Here is a 16635-nt window from a genome sequence, read left to right on the forward strand (position 1 = left end):
AAACGAGGATCTCAATTGCCAAATCTTCAGGATTCTCGTCTCCCTCCCCAGATAAGAACAGATCTGGATCCAATCGGAATGGATTTCCTATTTATAGGAGATCGGCAACTCTCTGACTATGAGTCAATTTATTGATGAGTCAGTTGAGGATCGGGGATTTACGAAACCCCATTGCACCGCCAGTGACCTCTTTTGAAGGGGCTATGGTGATTTTCTCATGCAGGTACAGAAGACCATACTTTGAGTGCTGAGAGAAACACTGTGAGCCAAACACTGAGAGTTAAACACTTGGTGAGATTCTGAGAAGGACCAGTGAGATATCAGAATGAGAAATATGTGAGCATGAGTGAGTGCAAACACATAGGATTTTGAGAAGAGTGAAACACTTGTGAGGTACATATAATAATAATTGGTATTGAAAGCTCACAAGTTGTTGAAAGAATTGACGGAAGCAACTACGGTTCATTCCATTTCACGTTGTGAACTTATGGTTGATGATTCTCTTGAATCAAGTGTCTTCACAGACATTGAGGAGGACTTAGGCCTTTGCCATAATTAAGCCTTTGTCTAACCTCCCAGAGCAAACAACTCTGGATCCTTAATTGGATAAGCCACTTAGTGGTTGGCAACTTGTGGACCATGATTCGGATTTATCTGATGAGTCTGCAGGGACTGGGAATTACGAACTCCCATTGCACCACCGGTGACCCCCTTTAAGGGTGGCTAAGGTGATTTTCTTGCAGGTACTCAGCATTTTGGAAGCTCAGTATTTGTGTGGAGGGATACACTTACAGAACTCGTGAGTGACACCCTTACCCAAAAACCGAGAGAAAATTGAGTGTTGAGTGATACACCTGCAGAACATTTTAGTGAGACACCTACTAATTACCAAATTTATACCTAAAGACAAGGTGGATGTTGTTACTGGAATGTCAGTTCTTATTCATTACTTTTCCGTTTGGAACCTATTCTTTCAGCATAGGGACCAACCCAATCAAAGTAAACCCTTCTTCTGAACTCTTTCTTCGACCCCAGCTTTAGCGTTGTTTAGTTCTCTACGGGGAGATTATCTTTTGGTACAGGAAGTATTGTACACGTTCCTTGACCTATTTGATACCACATATCCTCGGAGGATTCCACAACTAAGGGGGAGAATATATTTAGGGGGAGAATATATGAAAGGGGGAAGAAAAAGTAAGTTAGCTTTCTTTAGTTGTCTACAACTAAAGGGGATTAAACTACTCTTTAGTTGTGTACTACTGAGGGGGAGATTCTTCTTTCAACTGAGGAGGAGGATTGATCTTTCATCTAAGGGGAGACAACTACTTATCACTAAGGGGAACCTGATCAAGGTAACGGGAGGAGAAGTATAAGGTGATACATCTATTCTTCAGTATGTGGTAGACATGAACTTATTCATTACCACTGAAGAATTCAATGAAGCTGCTGATTGTTCTTTGCATAATGGAATGTTTTGAATTCTCTTCAAGACAGACTATGAGGATTATCTGGCAGGTAAGCAAGAACCAAGGAAATACAGGTGATATGCACATCTGTTGTTTCTATTAATGAAATCTGGAAATGTATTATATGATCCAGAAACTTTGTAGCATTATTTACTAGTCCAGGACTTTTACTTTTTCTAGTGTTAGTTGAGTTATCCTCCAGAGGATTTGCTTGTTATGATTAACAAACAAATAGGGGGAGATTGTAAGTCTAAATGTAAAGACAACCCTATCTGTTACATAGGGATGATAACTCAACAATAGAACAGGACAAGTAAATAACACTACGCCTGCACCGGAATCGGAAGATACGAAGACAAAGGTTGAAGAAGCCATCTACAGTCTTGAAGGAATAAGTTCACTGGAAGAAGTTCATTAATATGTTCATGCCTCAGTGAAGAATAAAGATTGAAGTATTCAAGATTGTGGAAGCAATGAAGATGTTGTCCAAGTACTCGAAAGATTTCAGTGCAACCCCTGAAGCAAGATATTTCTATATATCTTGGTTGGTTATTTATAATCAACAAACTGAAGCATAAACTAACCCGGAACCGACTGATCAATGGTTGCTGACAAAGACGGTACAATGTTCAACTTCAGTGTTAGTCGCTTGTGAACCAGACCAGTGCACTAAGCGTCAGCACGTACGGAGCTTTGCAAAGTATTTATCGATCGAAGAATTGATCCAGTCATATCAAGTCATTTGTTCCAAAGCCAAGTCAAGCCAAATGCCAGCTATGCCAAAGCTTACTGCTCAAATGCCATATGTCAAAGCTTCCACAGAAAGCCATATCAGGAAGTGACATTTTATATATGTGTGCACTTATATATTTGTATATGTACAAATATAATTATATATGTATATATGTATATTTAATTAAATATAATATATATAATATATATGTATATATGTTTTTAAACATATGTATATGTATATTTATATGTATATATATTTAAATAAATATATATGTATATAGTATATGTATTTATATTTTACATAAACATTTATATATTTAAGTGTATATATATATATATTATATTATGTGCATAAATATGTGTATATTTATATCTATAGATAATTATATATATATCCCTATATATATTTATATTTATATTTACATATAATTTTATGTATATTATATATATTTAAATATATGAGAATATATTTAAATATATGTATATATATATATTACTATATGTTTATATAAATATTATTTATATATATATATATATCCTTATTTATACATATATTTAAACATAATATTATGAATATAATATGATATATGAATGTTGGGAAAAATGTCTAAGTACATATACAGTGGAGTGAATTCAAGTGGAGCGCAAACTTTGACTTAGTCAAAGCTTGCGCCTCCTCACAAAACTCTGTACTTAGAATTTTCTAAGTACTCACTATGTACACAGTGGTGCACCATGGGGCGCAATCTTTGACCTTGGTCAAAGCGCCAGTTAAGCTTTTGTCAAGAATTTCTAAGGCAATACTCTACAGGGGAACATACAGTGAAGAAGTTGGCGCAATGTTTGACTGTAAGTCAAAGCGCAACAATTGACTTCTTCAACTGGAAAGGATTGGCACATGCAAAAATATTCTAAGTAATTTGAGTCATACAGGGGAACACTCTAGTGAAGGGGCGCAATGTTTGACCATGTCAAAGCGCAAGGTTTGACTTAGTCAAAACTTGCGCTTGACACTGAATCAACTCTGTGGCCAAGTAAATATTCTATCTCAAGTCACATATGGATGCACTGTACAAGCGCAAACTTTGACCAGGAGGCGCCAAGTTTGACTCTCTCAATTGAAGACACTGGAATATACATATATGTATATATGGAGCGCAACTTAGCTATACATATATTCATATATATATATATGTATATGAAAGTGGCGCCAATCTCCTGTGTTCTTTGGAGATAGATTTATTTTTATAAATCGAATCCGTCCAGGACGAACTCAAGTCGTCCAGGACGAACTCGTTAACCATGGTTAGTTTATGAAAGCCTATAAATATGTGATTGTGGTTCTCACAATTAACATCATCCTTCGGGATGGATGGCCAAGTGCTATGCACAAACTCTCTCAAATATACACACACCCTAGCCTAGTTTTGTACCATAAATATTTGTAGTGGATAGGGCTTGTAATATTTAGAGGAGTGGTCATTGTAGCCAACCTTCGGGTTTGGATTTGTAGCACCTTCGAGGTATTTATCAATATACAGATATACCTTGGAAAATATTGTGTGTTGGTTTAATATTTTCATATCCTCAGAAACCGACCCAATATATATCCGGAACACGAAACCCATTACAGAACTGCAATTTGTTTATCCGCAAGATTCGAAAGAATTTTAAATTGTAGTGAGTATCGTATTCAACCCCCCCTTCTACGATACTTTGGACCTAACAAAAGAATACATAAGAAGTAGAACCAACTTAAAGTACTAAAAAAAATCAAAACCTTTTCAGCCAAACACGCTCCAAATTTTATCGATCAGTGATGGATATACAAGATGCATGAACGAGCATGTACAAATCTTATATGTGTGAGTATAATAAATTATAAGGAAAATGCTAAGTACTCTAAAAAGTGTTTTTAAATATCCCTTAAATTCAGTTAGTACTCACACTAATAATAATGGGACCTGTATGCACATCAACCATCCAATTAAAATCAACTATCAATCTGTCACGTGATTTGATAACAAAATTTGGGATACCTAACATTACACATTACTCATAGATAAAATTGCATCACAAACTTGACATCTAAGTATCATAAATGACAAATAACATGTAAGATATACTTGCAAATTTGTAAACGATACACTTTTGAAGAGAGGCACACACCCATCGCTTTTTTACAAGTGGAAAATGAAATCGACCATTTACCCCCACTCTTCCGTCCCAATGATCTATATACATGGGGTGTGACACAGAAGTTATTTTTTTTAATTTAGTGAATAAAAATAATTAAAGTGCATTTTAAAAAATAATTAAAGTGATGGGACCAACTAATATTTAATGTATAAAGTGGGTTGAGTGTGAGTAAAGTTGTGGGACCAATTAATATTTAATATATAAAATATGTATAGTGGAATAAAAGAGTGAGTGTAGTTAATATTTTATATTATAAAATTTTCCTATTTTTAGAATGTATGAGATGTCTTAAAATAGAATGAGGGGATTGAGGGAGTTCAAGTTACTTTCACTGTGGTCTCATTTCTTTATAATATTTCTATTTTTATTTGACACATATTTTAAGATGTATATAAAATAAAATTTTATAATTTTTATAAATTTATATTCTATATAAAAGTTCAATTATTAAATTTTTATTTAGAAGAAAAAAATCAAAAATAATTTATTAAATTATATTTTATAAAAGGATTAAAACAAGTGTCGAGCCTTCGTCCCCCAATGTAAACAATTGAGTGAGACAGACGGAGTACAAGAAATCGATAGCTTTGAGTTAAAATAATGATAAAATAATAATTAAATTTTCTTATAATAGATGAAGATTAATTTAATTTTAAGTTTTTCTGATTTGACTTGGAAAAAAAAGTTTGAAGTTCTATTTCTCGTCTCTTTTTTTTTAGGGTATTTGACAAAAATACCTCCTTTTGTCATATTATTTGCAAAAATACTTTTTACCTATAATCATTGCAAACGTACGTTTTCCTTATAACTTCATTTGCACAGATACGGGACTTTGTTCTACTGTCCCCATTTTCATCTTCCTTTCGTCTTCTTTCACTCTCCGGTCTCTATTCTTCTTATCCTTTCTTCTCGTACTCTCTCTCATCACCATCGTCGATCGTAAAAAGCAGTTGAAAAGCTGGAAGAGATTGTAGATCTGGAGATGAAGCTTCAAATAATGTTCGAATAGATCTTGACTTCGCTGGAAGAGCACTGCGCCGCCGTGCTCCTCTGCGTGCCTTGCGCTTCACGTGACGTCATTCGCCTTCGTGATGATGTATTTGAAAAATGATGTTTTCGTTGGTTATGAAAGATGGGAGGATGAGGATTGTCGTGATTGCCCAGGTTGCGGGGTGTGAGGAGGCGTGGGAGAGTTTCGCAAGGTTGGTTTGTTGGTTGATTTGTTAGATTTTAGTTGATTTTGTGGTTTCTAGTTTGTTGTTTTAGTTGTTTTTTAGGTTGCAATGTTTGGCCCCGCAGGGGCACTCTTTTTTCGACTTTTGCAACCACTTGCAACTTAATATGCAACTAAACGTAATTTTCAAAAAAAAATTTCAAAGTTGCATTTGTGGTTGCATATATGATTGCTAGAGTTGCAGATATGGTTGCATATCGTATTTTCGCAAATATATTTTGAAATATAGTATTTTTGCAATTTGTTTTAAAAAATGAAAGTAATTTTGCAAAAAATCATTTAAATTTGGATATTTATGAGAAAAGCCCCTTTTTTTTTAAAACACTTTGTGTTTCAAAAATAAAACGAACTTATTAATAATTTAACAAATTAACAAACAAATAAACAGTTCCTATCTCCACAAGCAACACTTGAACACCAAACACAAGCGTCGATAGCAATCCTTGAAAAATAAAAACCCCCGTGATAAACTGTATTGCATCACCACTGAAGCTGCTACAAGAGCGGGAGAAAATAAGGCTTTTCACTTCGTTATTGCTCTGACCCTAAATACTATACACATATTTCAAGACTCCAATTCCACACCCTTCTTCAAGAATTACACTTTTATCAACTTAAAAGGTACTTATTTTTCACTTGCAAAGTATTAATTTAGGTTTAGGATGCTCATGATATGTTTGATTAAATTCCCAACAGAATTTCTTGCTGTGTATTCGATTTGTTTCGATATTTTCGATTTAATTAATGTTTTAGGGTGCTTTTGCATTTGAATGGGGACAATTACTAGTATCACTTGTGGGAAAGTTTAGAACTTTGGTGTGTATATAATGTTTCATTTTTAAAGAAGATTACCTGTGGAGGATCAAGAATTTAATTTTTTTTGCAATGATTTCGACACATGGAGCACCATTTCAAAGCTTAATTGGCTACATCTACAGTAAGCATAGAGAGGAGGAGTGTGATCAGAACTTATATGGCTAGAATTTCTATATCAAGTGAAAGAAAAGGTGTTTGGTGAAGTTTAATAGATGAGATAGTATGAGGGTAATGATTTGCGAGGTCAATTACAACTACTCCCTCCGTTTCTTTTTTTTTTCCTGTTTGTGATGTCGGTACTGTTCATAACATGAGACATATTACTAATTTATATCTAATCTATAAAACTAAATATAGTCATGAGTGATCTTGTTAGATTCGTATTCACGAGTACTTTAATACGGTGAAGTTTTTATATTTAATGCTACTATGAAATGAAAGATATGAACGATCAAAAGTGTGTATTGGCAAACGTGAAAAGTACAAACAGGAAAAGTATTTAGAGACGGAGGGAGTAGTTGCAATTAAAAGTTTAGCTGTTGATATAATTGGGTGTAGGATGTCTGATGTGAGTAGAGGTGGTAATCGTTTCGTTTCGTATATTTTCGTTTCGTGTATCTTCGTGTTTCGTGTACTCGAAGGTAAAACCCGTATCCGCTCGTTATTGATTTCGTGTACCTAATTTGAAACTCATACCCGATCCGAATCGTTTCGTGTATTTTTCGTGTATATTATATATAAAATATTAATATAATTTTAATCAAAAAATAGTTTTAATATATATTTTCTTGTTTGATTTTACTAAATATGAATGATATATATATACTTGGCTACTTGCATACAATTCTCTACAAATTTGTTAATGTATCTCTAATATATATTTACATATACATATAAATATATATATTTTTTACACAATTATATATATAATATATTATAACATATATATAATTAAAATTATGTACAAATATTTCGTGTACTTTCGTGTATTTCGTGTACCCAAAATGAAAACCCATATCTGACACGAAATCTTTCGTGTAATTTCGTGTTCGTGTACTTTCGTGTTTCGTGTATCAAAAATCAAAACCCATATCCATTTTTTTCATGTCGTTTCGTTTCGTGTTAGCGTGTTACGTGTCAAATTGCCAGGCCTAGATGTGAGTACTGTGGTATCTGTGGATAGCTAACTAATTTAAGCAACATTAAAAAATTTGATTCAATGAATCGGAGGTTGGAGTCGACATTATTTTTTCAGATAGGTGCATTATCAAGACAAGATGTGGTTATAAATTATATTAAATTATATTTTTTAAAAGAGAAATGGATTCTAGGTTTATATTAGAAACGAATTTTAGAGATTATAACAATATTTGCGTACCTACAGGCTGAAAATTGTATAATGGCTAAACAAGCTCAAAACCTCTTTTTGGAGGAATGGCTTACTCTTAACAGTAATGGTAGCAGCAGCATCAGCTCTATACAATCTTCTTCATCATCAGCAAGAGCCATCATCCAAGCATGGGGTGATCTTAGGGACTCCCTAAAGCAAAATTTCTTCCAACCACATCATCTTCAATCTCTACAAGTCTTGCATAATTCCCAATCCTCTGTTTATGTGTCAGACCCGCAAGCAAAACTTCTACTTTCTATTCTGTCCTCAAAAGACCTCTCACCTCCGCTTGAATCCTATCCTCTCCTTCTCAGACTTCTGTATATATGGGTTAGAAAGTCATCCAAGCCATCTTCAGTGCATATTGATTCAGCTGTTGTCATTCTTCATCAACTTTTCTCATTGCATATTCATTCAGAGCAGAGCCCTTATTTCTACTCTGAGGCTTTTTTACTTGCGGGTGCTCTTACGTGCGTGCCTTCCATATCTGAGAAGTCAAAAACGGATTGTTTGGAATTGCTCAGCAGACTATTAAAAGAAGAGTATCCATATATTTTTACAAGTAATGGGTATACTGCAAAATTTCTTGCTGGAATTGGATATGCTTTATCTTCTTCGGGAACTGTTCATCTTGTAAGGATTGTGGATTCCCTACTTAAAATTTGGAATAGAGCTGATGGACCTTCTGGCAGTGTATCAGATGGTCTCATGATATTGCATCTTATAGAATGGGTTCTTTATGGATTTGTCAAGACACATTCTTCAGATAAAATTAGTGTTCTTACCGGGGAGATTTTAAGAACTTCAACTCCAACATGTGCTTCATTTGCTGTGCTTATGGCTGCTGCTGGAGTACTGCGAGCTTCCAGTAGATCTGTATCAAGTGTCTTAATGGTATCAAGGAGTTCTGCAGAAGAATGTATCGGGCGTGTTGCAAGAAACTTGATTTCCGGGACTGAAGGTTGTAATACTTCAGGGAGCCAACCAGGGAACATTCTCTTACTACATTGTATATCATTAGCTTTGGCCCGAAGCGGTCCTGTCTCTTTCCAGGTCTCCCTGCTTATGTGTCTCTCTTCAGCTTTACTGAATGAAATATTTCCCCTGAAACGTCTCTATGCAAAGATACTGGAAAACCACCATGATAGTTCAACAATTGTGTTTAATGAGGTAAAGCAGCACTTAAGTAGTGCCATCTTTAGGGAAGCTGGTGCTATAAGTGCTGTCTTTTGCAATCAGTATCTCTTAGCCGATGAAGGGTCAAAGAGTGTAGTGGAAAATTGTATATGGAAGTACTGTGAGGATGTCTATTCGTTGCACCGCCAAGTGGGTTTAGTGCTTAGAGGGATCGAGGTTGAGTTGATAGGGAATTTGGAGAAAATTGCGGAATCTGCATTCCTTATGGTTGTAGTTTTTGCATTGGAAGTTACAAAACAGAGGCTGCACTCCAGGTTTTCACGAGAAACCCAACTAGAAATTTCAGTCAGAATTTTAATTGCATTTTCATGTTTTGAGTACTTTCGGCGAATGCGATTATCTGAGTATATGGACACAATCAGAAAGGTTGTTGTTAGTGTCCAAGAAAATGATTTGGCTTGCATATCGTTTGTAAAATCTATCCCTTCATACAGTCAACTGATAAATAAAGATGGTATGTCACTTCATCCTGGCATGTTTCAATTTGTTGCACTATGCCCTTCAGATATATATACACATCCTATTTTTCATTTGTAGGACCTTCCAGCTTGAATAAATTAGACTATATATGGTCTAAGGATGATGTACAGACTGCTCGGATCTTGTTTTACCTTCGGGTCATTCCCACTTGCATAGAACAGGTACCAGCTTCTGTATTTCGTGAAGTGGTGGCGCCAACAATGTTCTTGTATCCTCATAGCGACATTTTATTCAACAAGTAAAAAAAAAATGAATTGCATTCATTTCTATGAAATATTGGTTCCTTATTACACATTCAATCAGATACATGGGACATCCCAATGGAAAAGTCGCTCGGGCATCGCACTCTTTGTTTATGGCTTTTATTTCTTCTGCAAAGGATTCTGACGATGAAGAAAGATTATCATTGAAGGAGCAACTAGTTTTCTTTTATATGCAGAGATCCCTGGAGGTATCCATACCTTAAAATATATAAATCTGATTTGTCAAATGGAAGCTTGTGATAGATGCTCTGTTTGCTAATTTTATGACTTGATGGATATGTAGAGTTATCCCGGGCTTACTCCTTTTGAGGGGATGGCTTCTGGAGTTGCTGCATTGGTTCGATATCTTCCTGCTGGAAGTCCTTCTACATTTTACTGCATTCATAGTCTTGTTGAAAGAGCTAATAACCTTTCCAGTGAAATCATGGCTGATGACAATGAGGCATGGACAAATTGGCAAGAGGAGGCAGAGCCCTGTAAGAAACTTCTGGAACTGCTCATGAGGCTTCTCTCTCTGGTTGATATACAAGTAAGAATAAATCTGTTGTACATTTTATATTGATACCTTTATAAGGAGAATGTGAAATGTTTTCATCGATCTTTGTACACTCCCTGTTTATAAAATTGGTGTGCTTATAGGGACCGTGTAACTATTTGGGTTTTGTTCAACAGAACCAGTCTCATTGGACTGTGTTATGCATTTCTTAAGATTTCAGAGTAACAATATTATGCATTTTTGTTTGAACTTAAGATAGATTATAGTGTTAAGTTTATACTCCCTCCGTCCCAATGAATTGTATACAGTTTCCTTTTTGGACGTACCATCAATTGTATACATTCCAAAAGTAGTAAATTTTTATAATATAAAACATCATTACACCAACAACTTTCCTCCACTATCTTGATTCTATAATAATATAAACACTATTACCCCAACTACTTTCCTCCCCTATCTCAAATCTATTATTAAATATAAATGGGTCCCACCACTATACCCACTTTTCATCTAACTTTACTCATTTCTTACACAATTTCTTGATCTCCGTGTCCCAACCATTTGTATACAAATGGCTGGGACGGAGAGAGTAGTAATTAAAATAAAATACATTCACATCAAATGTAAAACTACAGATGTGCAAAATAAAATTTGAAAGAGGCTTCATTAGTTTTCACAGTCGGAAGAATTAATATCTTTGTTTCCCCCAGGTCCTGCCAAGTCTTATGAAGCTGCTAGCCCAGCTGACTGTGCAGCTTCCCAAGGAGGGTCAAAACATGATTCTCAATGACCTATATGCTCAAGTTGCAGAATCTGATGATGTTATTCGAAAACCGATTCTGGTTTCATGGCTGCAGTCCTTATCTTATCTTTGTTCTCAACCTACCAGTGGAAATGCTGCTTTAACTGCAAATACTGGTGATTTAGGCTTCAACAAAATTGATGCACGACTATGAGAAACTTAGGTTTGGTTTTACTATAATCGAGTTTTCTTACCTTGAACCAGATGGCCTAATTTGTTCCATGCTGGGTTTTGCCCAATGTAGCTTGACAATCTGTAATATTTGTGTATGTGTAACATAATAAGCCTGTAATATCTTTTCGGCATGGTGCCACAGTAAGGGAAGAACGTAGTCATCTGTGCTTGTACTTGTTGAAGCATAGCATGATGTTATCTACCAAATGCATAATAAGAATGAGACTGTTTGGTTTATGATTACAAGAAATTATCTATTGCTGCTTGAAGTGAAGAAATATATTACAGGTTATTTAAGTGTTTAAATGATGTGATTTATAAGTTATGTGTGACCGTATAATTAAAATTATTATTATCAGAATTTTTATATAAAAATATAATTAATATTATAATTCTAGTTTTTTTTAAAATAATAAATTTAATTATGCAGTAAACAATATGGCGATATTCGTTTCAAAACAGATAAAAATGATTCCGGATCTCACAAAATTCGGAAGTAATATCCAGAATATGAGAGTTGGAAAAAATAACATCAAATACCAGTTATTAACGCTCGATAATCTAACATTTTTAATTTGGTAATAAAAGCTAAATCGCTAAATCGTGTAATGTTTTGTTGTTTTAACCCATCAAAACGTTACATGATATAGGGCAGATTTTGCAACTACTCTGGAGTAGACAAAGAAAGTACAACGCCTCTTGAATTTCAGTGTTTTTATATTTATAACTAAATAATTCAAAAAGCCTAACTTTTTGATATTCCGACTTCGAGGGTTTCTAGTCACTTGATTTTTGCTGAAAGCTAAGAATTTAACTGGTTCAAGTCCATTGTACTTGTACTCCGAAATCCTAACAGATAAATCATTGATGTATTTGAGCAGATGCATGTTATTTGACACAATACACAATCACTAATGGACATGAAATCAAGGTGCTTATTTAATCTACATTCACCTATATAAATATGTGACCCAGTTTATTGCTAATTATGCACTTTAACATGGACTTGTTCTTGCTCATTTCTCTTCTTTCTCTTTCGTTTTTACTGCTTGTAATTCACCATGTAAGAGCATTATGTCATAGTAAAAACCTTCCTCCAGGTCCCAGAGGCCTTCCTATCTTCGGGAACCTCTTCGATATTGGCTCGAAACCTCACGAGTCATTAGCCAAGCTTGCTCAACTATATGGTCCCCTAATGACTATAAAACTGGGAAGTGTCACTAGTGTAGTAGTATCCTCACCAGAAATGGCAAGACAAGTTCTGCAGAAGCACGATGAGGCGTTTTCAGGCAGAGTGGTGCCTAATTCCATCACTGAACTAGAACATTCATCTCATGCAGTGGCATGGTTGCCAATTGGTGAAGAATGGAGACTCATACGAAGAGTTTTAACTTCTTACTTGACTAACTCAAAAACACTGGACTTGTTGAGAGGTATCAGACACGACGTGGTTCAAGAAATGGTTTGCCATCTCAAGGATGTTTGTACAAAGGGAGAGAGTGTTGGAATCAACAAGATTGCCTTCACAACTATCATGAATATGATGTCGAGGACGTGTTTTTCTGTGAATGTGGATGAGTATGAGCTGGGAAATGAGAAGGGTTTTAGGAATGCAGTGACTACTATAATGAAGATTACTGCGAAATTCAATATTGCTGATTATTTCCCTTGTGTTAGATGTGTGGATCCTCAGAGAGCAAGGCAAAAGGCCAAGGCTGCTTATGGATGTCTTGAACAACTTTGTGATTATTTTATTCACCAGAGGCTAAACCAGAGAAGCTCTGGTATTTCAAGACGCGGAGATATATTGGATTCTTTGCTCGATTTCAGCCAAGAAAATCAATCTGATTTTAACTTGAAACATATTCAAGTTCTGCTAGTGGTATTGTTCCTTGATCCTCTATCATACTGGACTAGTACTTAATTTTTCAGTGACTATGGTTTAGTTTCTGATGTAACTTTTTTTATTTTGAAGGAACTGTTTTTGGCTGGTACAGAAACTAGTGCCATAACGACTGAATGGGCATTAGCTGAGCTAATAAGCCATCCACACATAATGTTGAAACTACGCGATGAAATCTCTGAGATGGTCAGAAAAAGGGGAACAATTGAAGAAACGGAGATTCTTCGACTACCCTATCTGCAGGCTGTTGTTAAGGAGACAATGAGATTGCACCTTGCAGTGCCTTTTCTGGTTCCCCATAAGACCGAAGAAGATGTAAACATAAGTGGCTACGTCGTACCCAAGGACACACAAGTTTTGGTGAATGCATGGGCTATAGCTAGAGACTCTGATACTTGGGACAAGCCTACATGTTTTATACCAGAGAGGTTCTTGAAAAGTGGAATGGATTTCAAGGGCCAAACTTTCTCCTTCCTCCCGTTTGGTTCAGGGCGTCGGATGTGCCCTGGAATGCCACTTGCTCACAGAGTGGTGAGCTTGATGATAGTTTCCCTTGTTCATTATTTTGAATGGAAACTTCCCAATGAATCAACAGAACCTGAGGGCTTAGACATGACTGAAAGTTTTTCATTAACATTGCAGAAGGCTAAGCCTCTTGTTGCTGTTCCCACCGCAAGGCCTTAAATAAGAATTGTCATTGTTTTACTGTAAGGCTTGATTCGAATACCATTACATTTGTAATTGAGGTTTTGTAGATTCTGCAGGAAGATGTGTGCTTTTTGTACAAGTTCATTGGAATATGCATACTGTAACATTGAACTGCACAAAGATAAATTTGCGTTTTGTATTTGATAGTTTAGGACAATTCCATGGATGTTATGAGTTAGCTTATTAATCTAAGAAATTACAAGGATCTGTAAGAAAGAACCAAGTACCAACACAAACAAATGCCAACCAAATTGGAAACACCCCCGATTGAATGAAATGTAGCAGATGATCCTCGGCTGCCTTTTTCGACTAAAACTTGACAGAGATGGGATTTCTCACCACATGTTTACCAGACATCCACATAAGCGATCCTTGAACAAATGGAGTCTTGGGAGCCTCGCCTGATGGGCTGAACTGCACTTTATAGGTCAGTTTCTGGTTCACACTCGAAAACTCAAGGGTAGCTGGGGTGACACTAACAACGACACCAGGTGGGGAAACAATTTTCAAAGTGTAAGATGAAACAGCATCGCCGACATTAGTCACAACTCTAGAGAATTCTACTGTTGAGGAGCCTAATGCAATAGAGAAAGAAGGGTAGTTTAGCTGAGCTTCAGGGATGCTTGTTTCATTAGCACAGCTAACCACCCCATTAACAATCATTCCAACTTGTTCATCAGTGTATCCTAATCCGCACAAGTAAGGAATGTAATCAGATGGCTGAATGTCGTAGATAAGGCCAGGATCACTGGCTTTAGAAGGATTTACATGGCCTGCACCAATAGCAAAGAAGTCCGCAGGCAATTCATTTTGATCAATAATAGGATCGTTGGCTAGGTTTAGCTGATCAGCTGTGGTCATGATTGCAGACTTAATGGCAGCTGGAGACCAAGTCGGTTGGGTGCTCTTTAGCAAAGCTGCAATGCCACTAAGGTGAGGACAAGACATCGATGTGCCTGAAATCATATTGAAGGTTGCTGTCGTACTTGCGTTATCAATAGAAACAGGCCATGCTGCAAGAATGCTGACCCCAGGGCCTATGATGTCAGGTTTCAGGATTCCGGGGCTGGCAACACTGGGACCTCTAGATGAGAAAGACGTAACAGCAGGAGCCCAATCTACTCCAATTATAGTTCCCCTGAATAAGATTGTGGCCACAGGCGACGAGGTTGAATTCATATACTGCTTGACTGAAACTCCAACAGAATAGCCCACATGAGTTGCTGGAAGAACATGAGGATCAGCTAATGTACTTTCTCCGTCTAGCTCTTGATTCATTAGTATCATTGCAGCTCCACCAGCATCTTTCACTGTCTGTCCTTTGGCAATTCTTGCTATACCACCGCCTCTTTCACACAAGACTACTTTGCCTTTAACATCGACGTTGTCCAGTGAACCTTCAGCACACCATGCAGCATTCTCATCACCGTTTGAACCAGGGAAAACAAGTGGCATCAAAGTCTGAGGGAAATCCTTTGGCTGGAAGAGGGATTCACCATCCAATTCATCTTTGTTTCCCAGAAGTGCAGTTGCTCTTATGTTTCTATCAATCGTGCTAGCTCCAACAGTAAGAATCCAAGGAGCCTCATTCGACATAGTACTATTCTCCGGACCAGAATTCCCTGCTGAGCAACTCACAAAAATCCCCTTCTGAATAGCACTAAATGCCCCCACAGCAATACTATCAGCATAGAAAGGGGCTGACAGGCCTCCCAACGACAACGAAAGAACATCCACACCATCCTCCACAGCAGCATCCATTGCAGCCAATATATCACTCTCAGCACAAGTCTCTGAACAAACCTTGTACATTGCCACATGAGCCAGAGGCGCCATGCCAGAAGCCGTCCCATTCGCCATCCCAAACACATTAGCTCCCTTCACAAAATTCCCCCCTGCAGTACTCGCTGTATGAGTCCCATGCCCTTCCTCATCAGTAGGCGGTCCAGCCTCCCCTGCAACAAAATTCCTAGCTCCAATCAACTTATTATTACACGTCGTCCCCTCACACGACCCCTTCCACTTAGCCGGTGGAGGAGGCATCCCCTCATCGCTAAACGACGGATGATCAGATGTGATCCCAGTGTCCAAAAGCCCAATAATCACCCCCTTCCCATAACTTGAGCCATTCCAAACCCCAAAATTCTGGTGCAGCCCCAAGAAGTTAGGACTATGCGTCGTATGCAAAGAGTACACACTCTGCGGCCTAATCGACAAAACTCCATCCTTCTTCCCTACAACCTCAGCTTCCTCATCCGACAATCTAGCAGCAAAGCCATTAACAACGTTCCTATAACTATGAACCATCCGAACCTCCTGATCTGAACTCGATATCGTCTCGGGCAAAAAAGACCGATAATAACCCTCATGATTTTCAAACTGAGCTAAAGCCTTGTCATCAACAATTCTTACATGCACAATGTAGGTCTTGAAACTGGCATTTTGAGCAATGCTTAAGCACAAGAAGCTTAAAACACAAACAATACTCAAAAAGAAACCGAAAGCAGCCATGTTAAATATTTATTGTGCTGCTTGTTATATAACTTATAAGTCATCTCAGTTACAACACAAGTATTTATAGTCTCACACGTTGAGTTATGTTCGGGAACTAGAATTCGACATTTTTTGTTTCGTGGAACATGATACGCATGTCGTACGAAAATATTGGATTCGACGAAGTGATAGCTTGAGGTTTTGGGACGGCTGGGTTATGTTACTAAGTAATGGACATAGAATCTATCTATTGTGAGGCGATTAAGCTTAAGTTCATTG

General features: G+C 36.8%; 3 protein-coding genes across 4 annotated transcripts; 2 read left to right on the forward strand and 1 right to left on the reverse strand.

Annotated features, from left to right (window-relative positions):
* Nucleotides 1–5210: 5210 nt before the first annotated feature.
* Nucleotides 5211–11489, forward strand: LOC108205001 (uncharacterized). Of its 2 annotated transcripts, none has more exons than XM_017374741.2 (6): nucleotides 5211–5602; nucleotides 7835–9491; nucleotides 9575–9725; nucleotides 9821–9968; nucleotides 10064–10309; nucleotides 10987–11489. In XM_017374741.2, exons 2-6 carry the CDS (start codon nucleotides 7850–7852, stop codon nucleotides 11230–11232), a joined length of 2433 nt encoding a protein of 810 aa, XP_017230230.1. In that variant the 5' UTR covers nucleotides 5211–5602; nucleotides 7835–7849; the 3' UTR covers nucleotides 11233–11489. The 2 variants fall into 2 exon arrangements, with proteins under 2 accessions (XP_017230230.1, XP_017230229.1); XM_017374740.2 differs by lacking the exon at nucleotides 5211–5602 and adding an exon at nucleotides 6011–6255.
* A 763-nt stretch (nucleotides 11490–12252) lies between these two features.
* On the forward strand, nucleotides 12253–13839 carry LOC108216962 (cytochrome P450 76T24). Its single transcript, XM_017389825.1, has 2 exons — nucleotides 12253–13134; nucleotides 13228–13839. The coding sequence occupies exons 1-2, from the start codon at nucleotides 12253–12255 to the stop codon at nucleotides 13837–13839; spliced, it is 1494 nt and encodes a 497-aa protein (XP_017245314.1).
* A 136-nt stretch (nucleotides 13840–13975) lies between these two features.
* Nucleotides 13976–16418, reverse strand: LOC108204646 (subtilisin-like protease). Its single transcript, XM_017374189.2, has one exon. It carries the CDS (start codon nucleotides 16372–16374, stop codon nucleotides 14173–14175), a length of 2202 nt encoding a protein of 733 aa, XP_017229678.1. The 5' UTR covers nucleotides 16375–16418; the 3' UTR covers nucleotides 13976–14172.
* Nucleotides 16419–16635: the final 217 nt, after the last annotated feature.

Source organism: Daucus carota, chromosome 1 (assembly GCF_001625215.2).
Source record: "Daucus carota subsp. sativus chromosome 1, DH1 v3.0, whole genome shotgun sequence".
NCBI classification, from domain to species: domain Eukaryota; kingdom Viridiplantae; phylum Streptophyta; class Magnoliopsida; order Apiales; family Apiaceae; genus Daucus; species Daucus carota.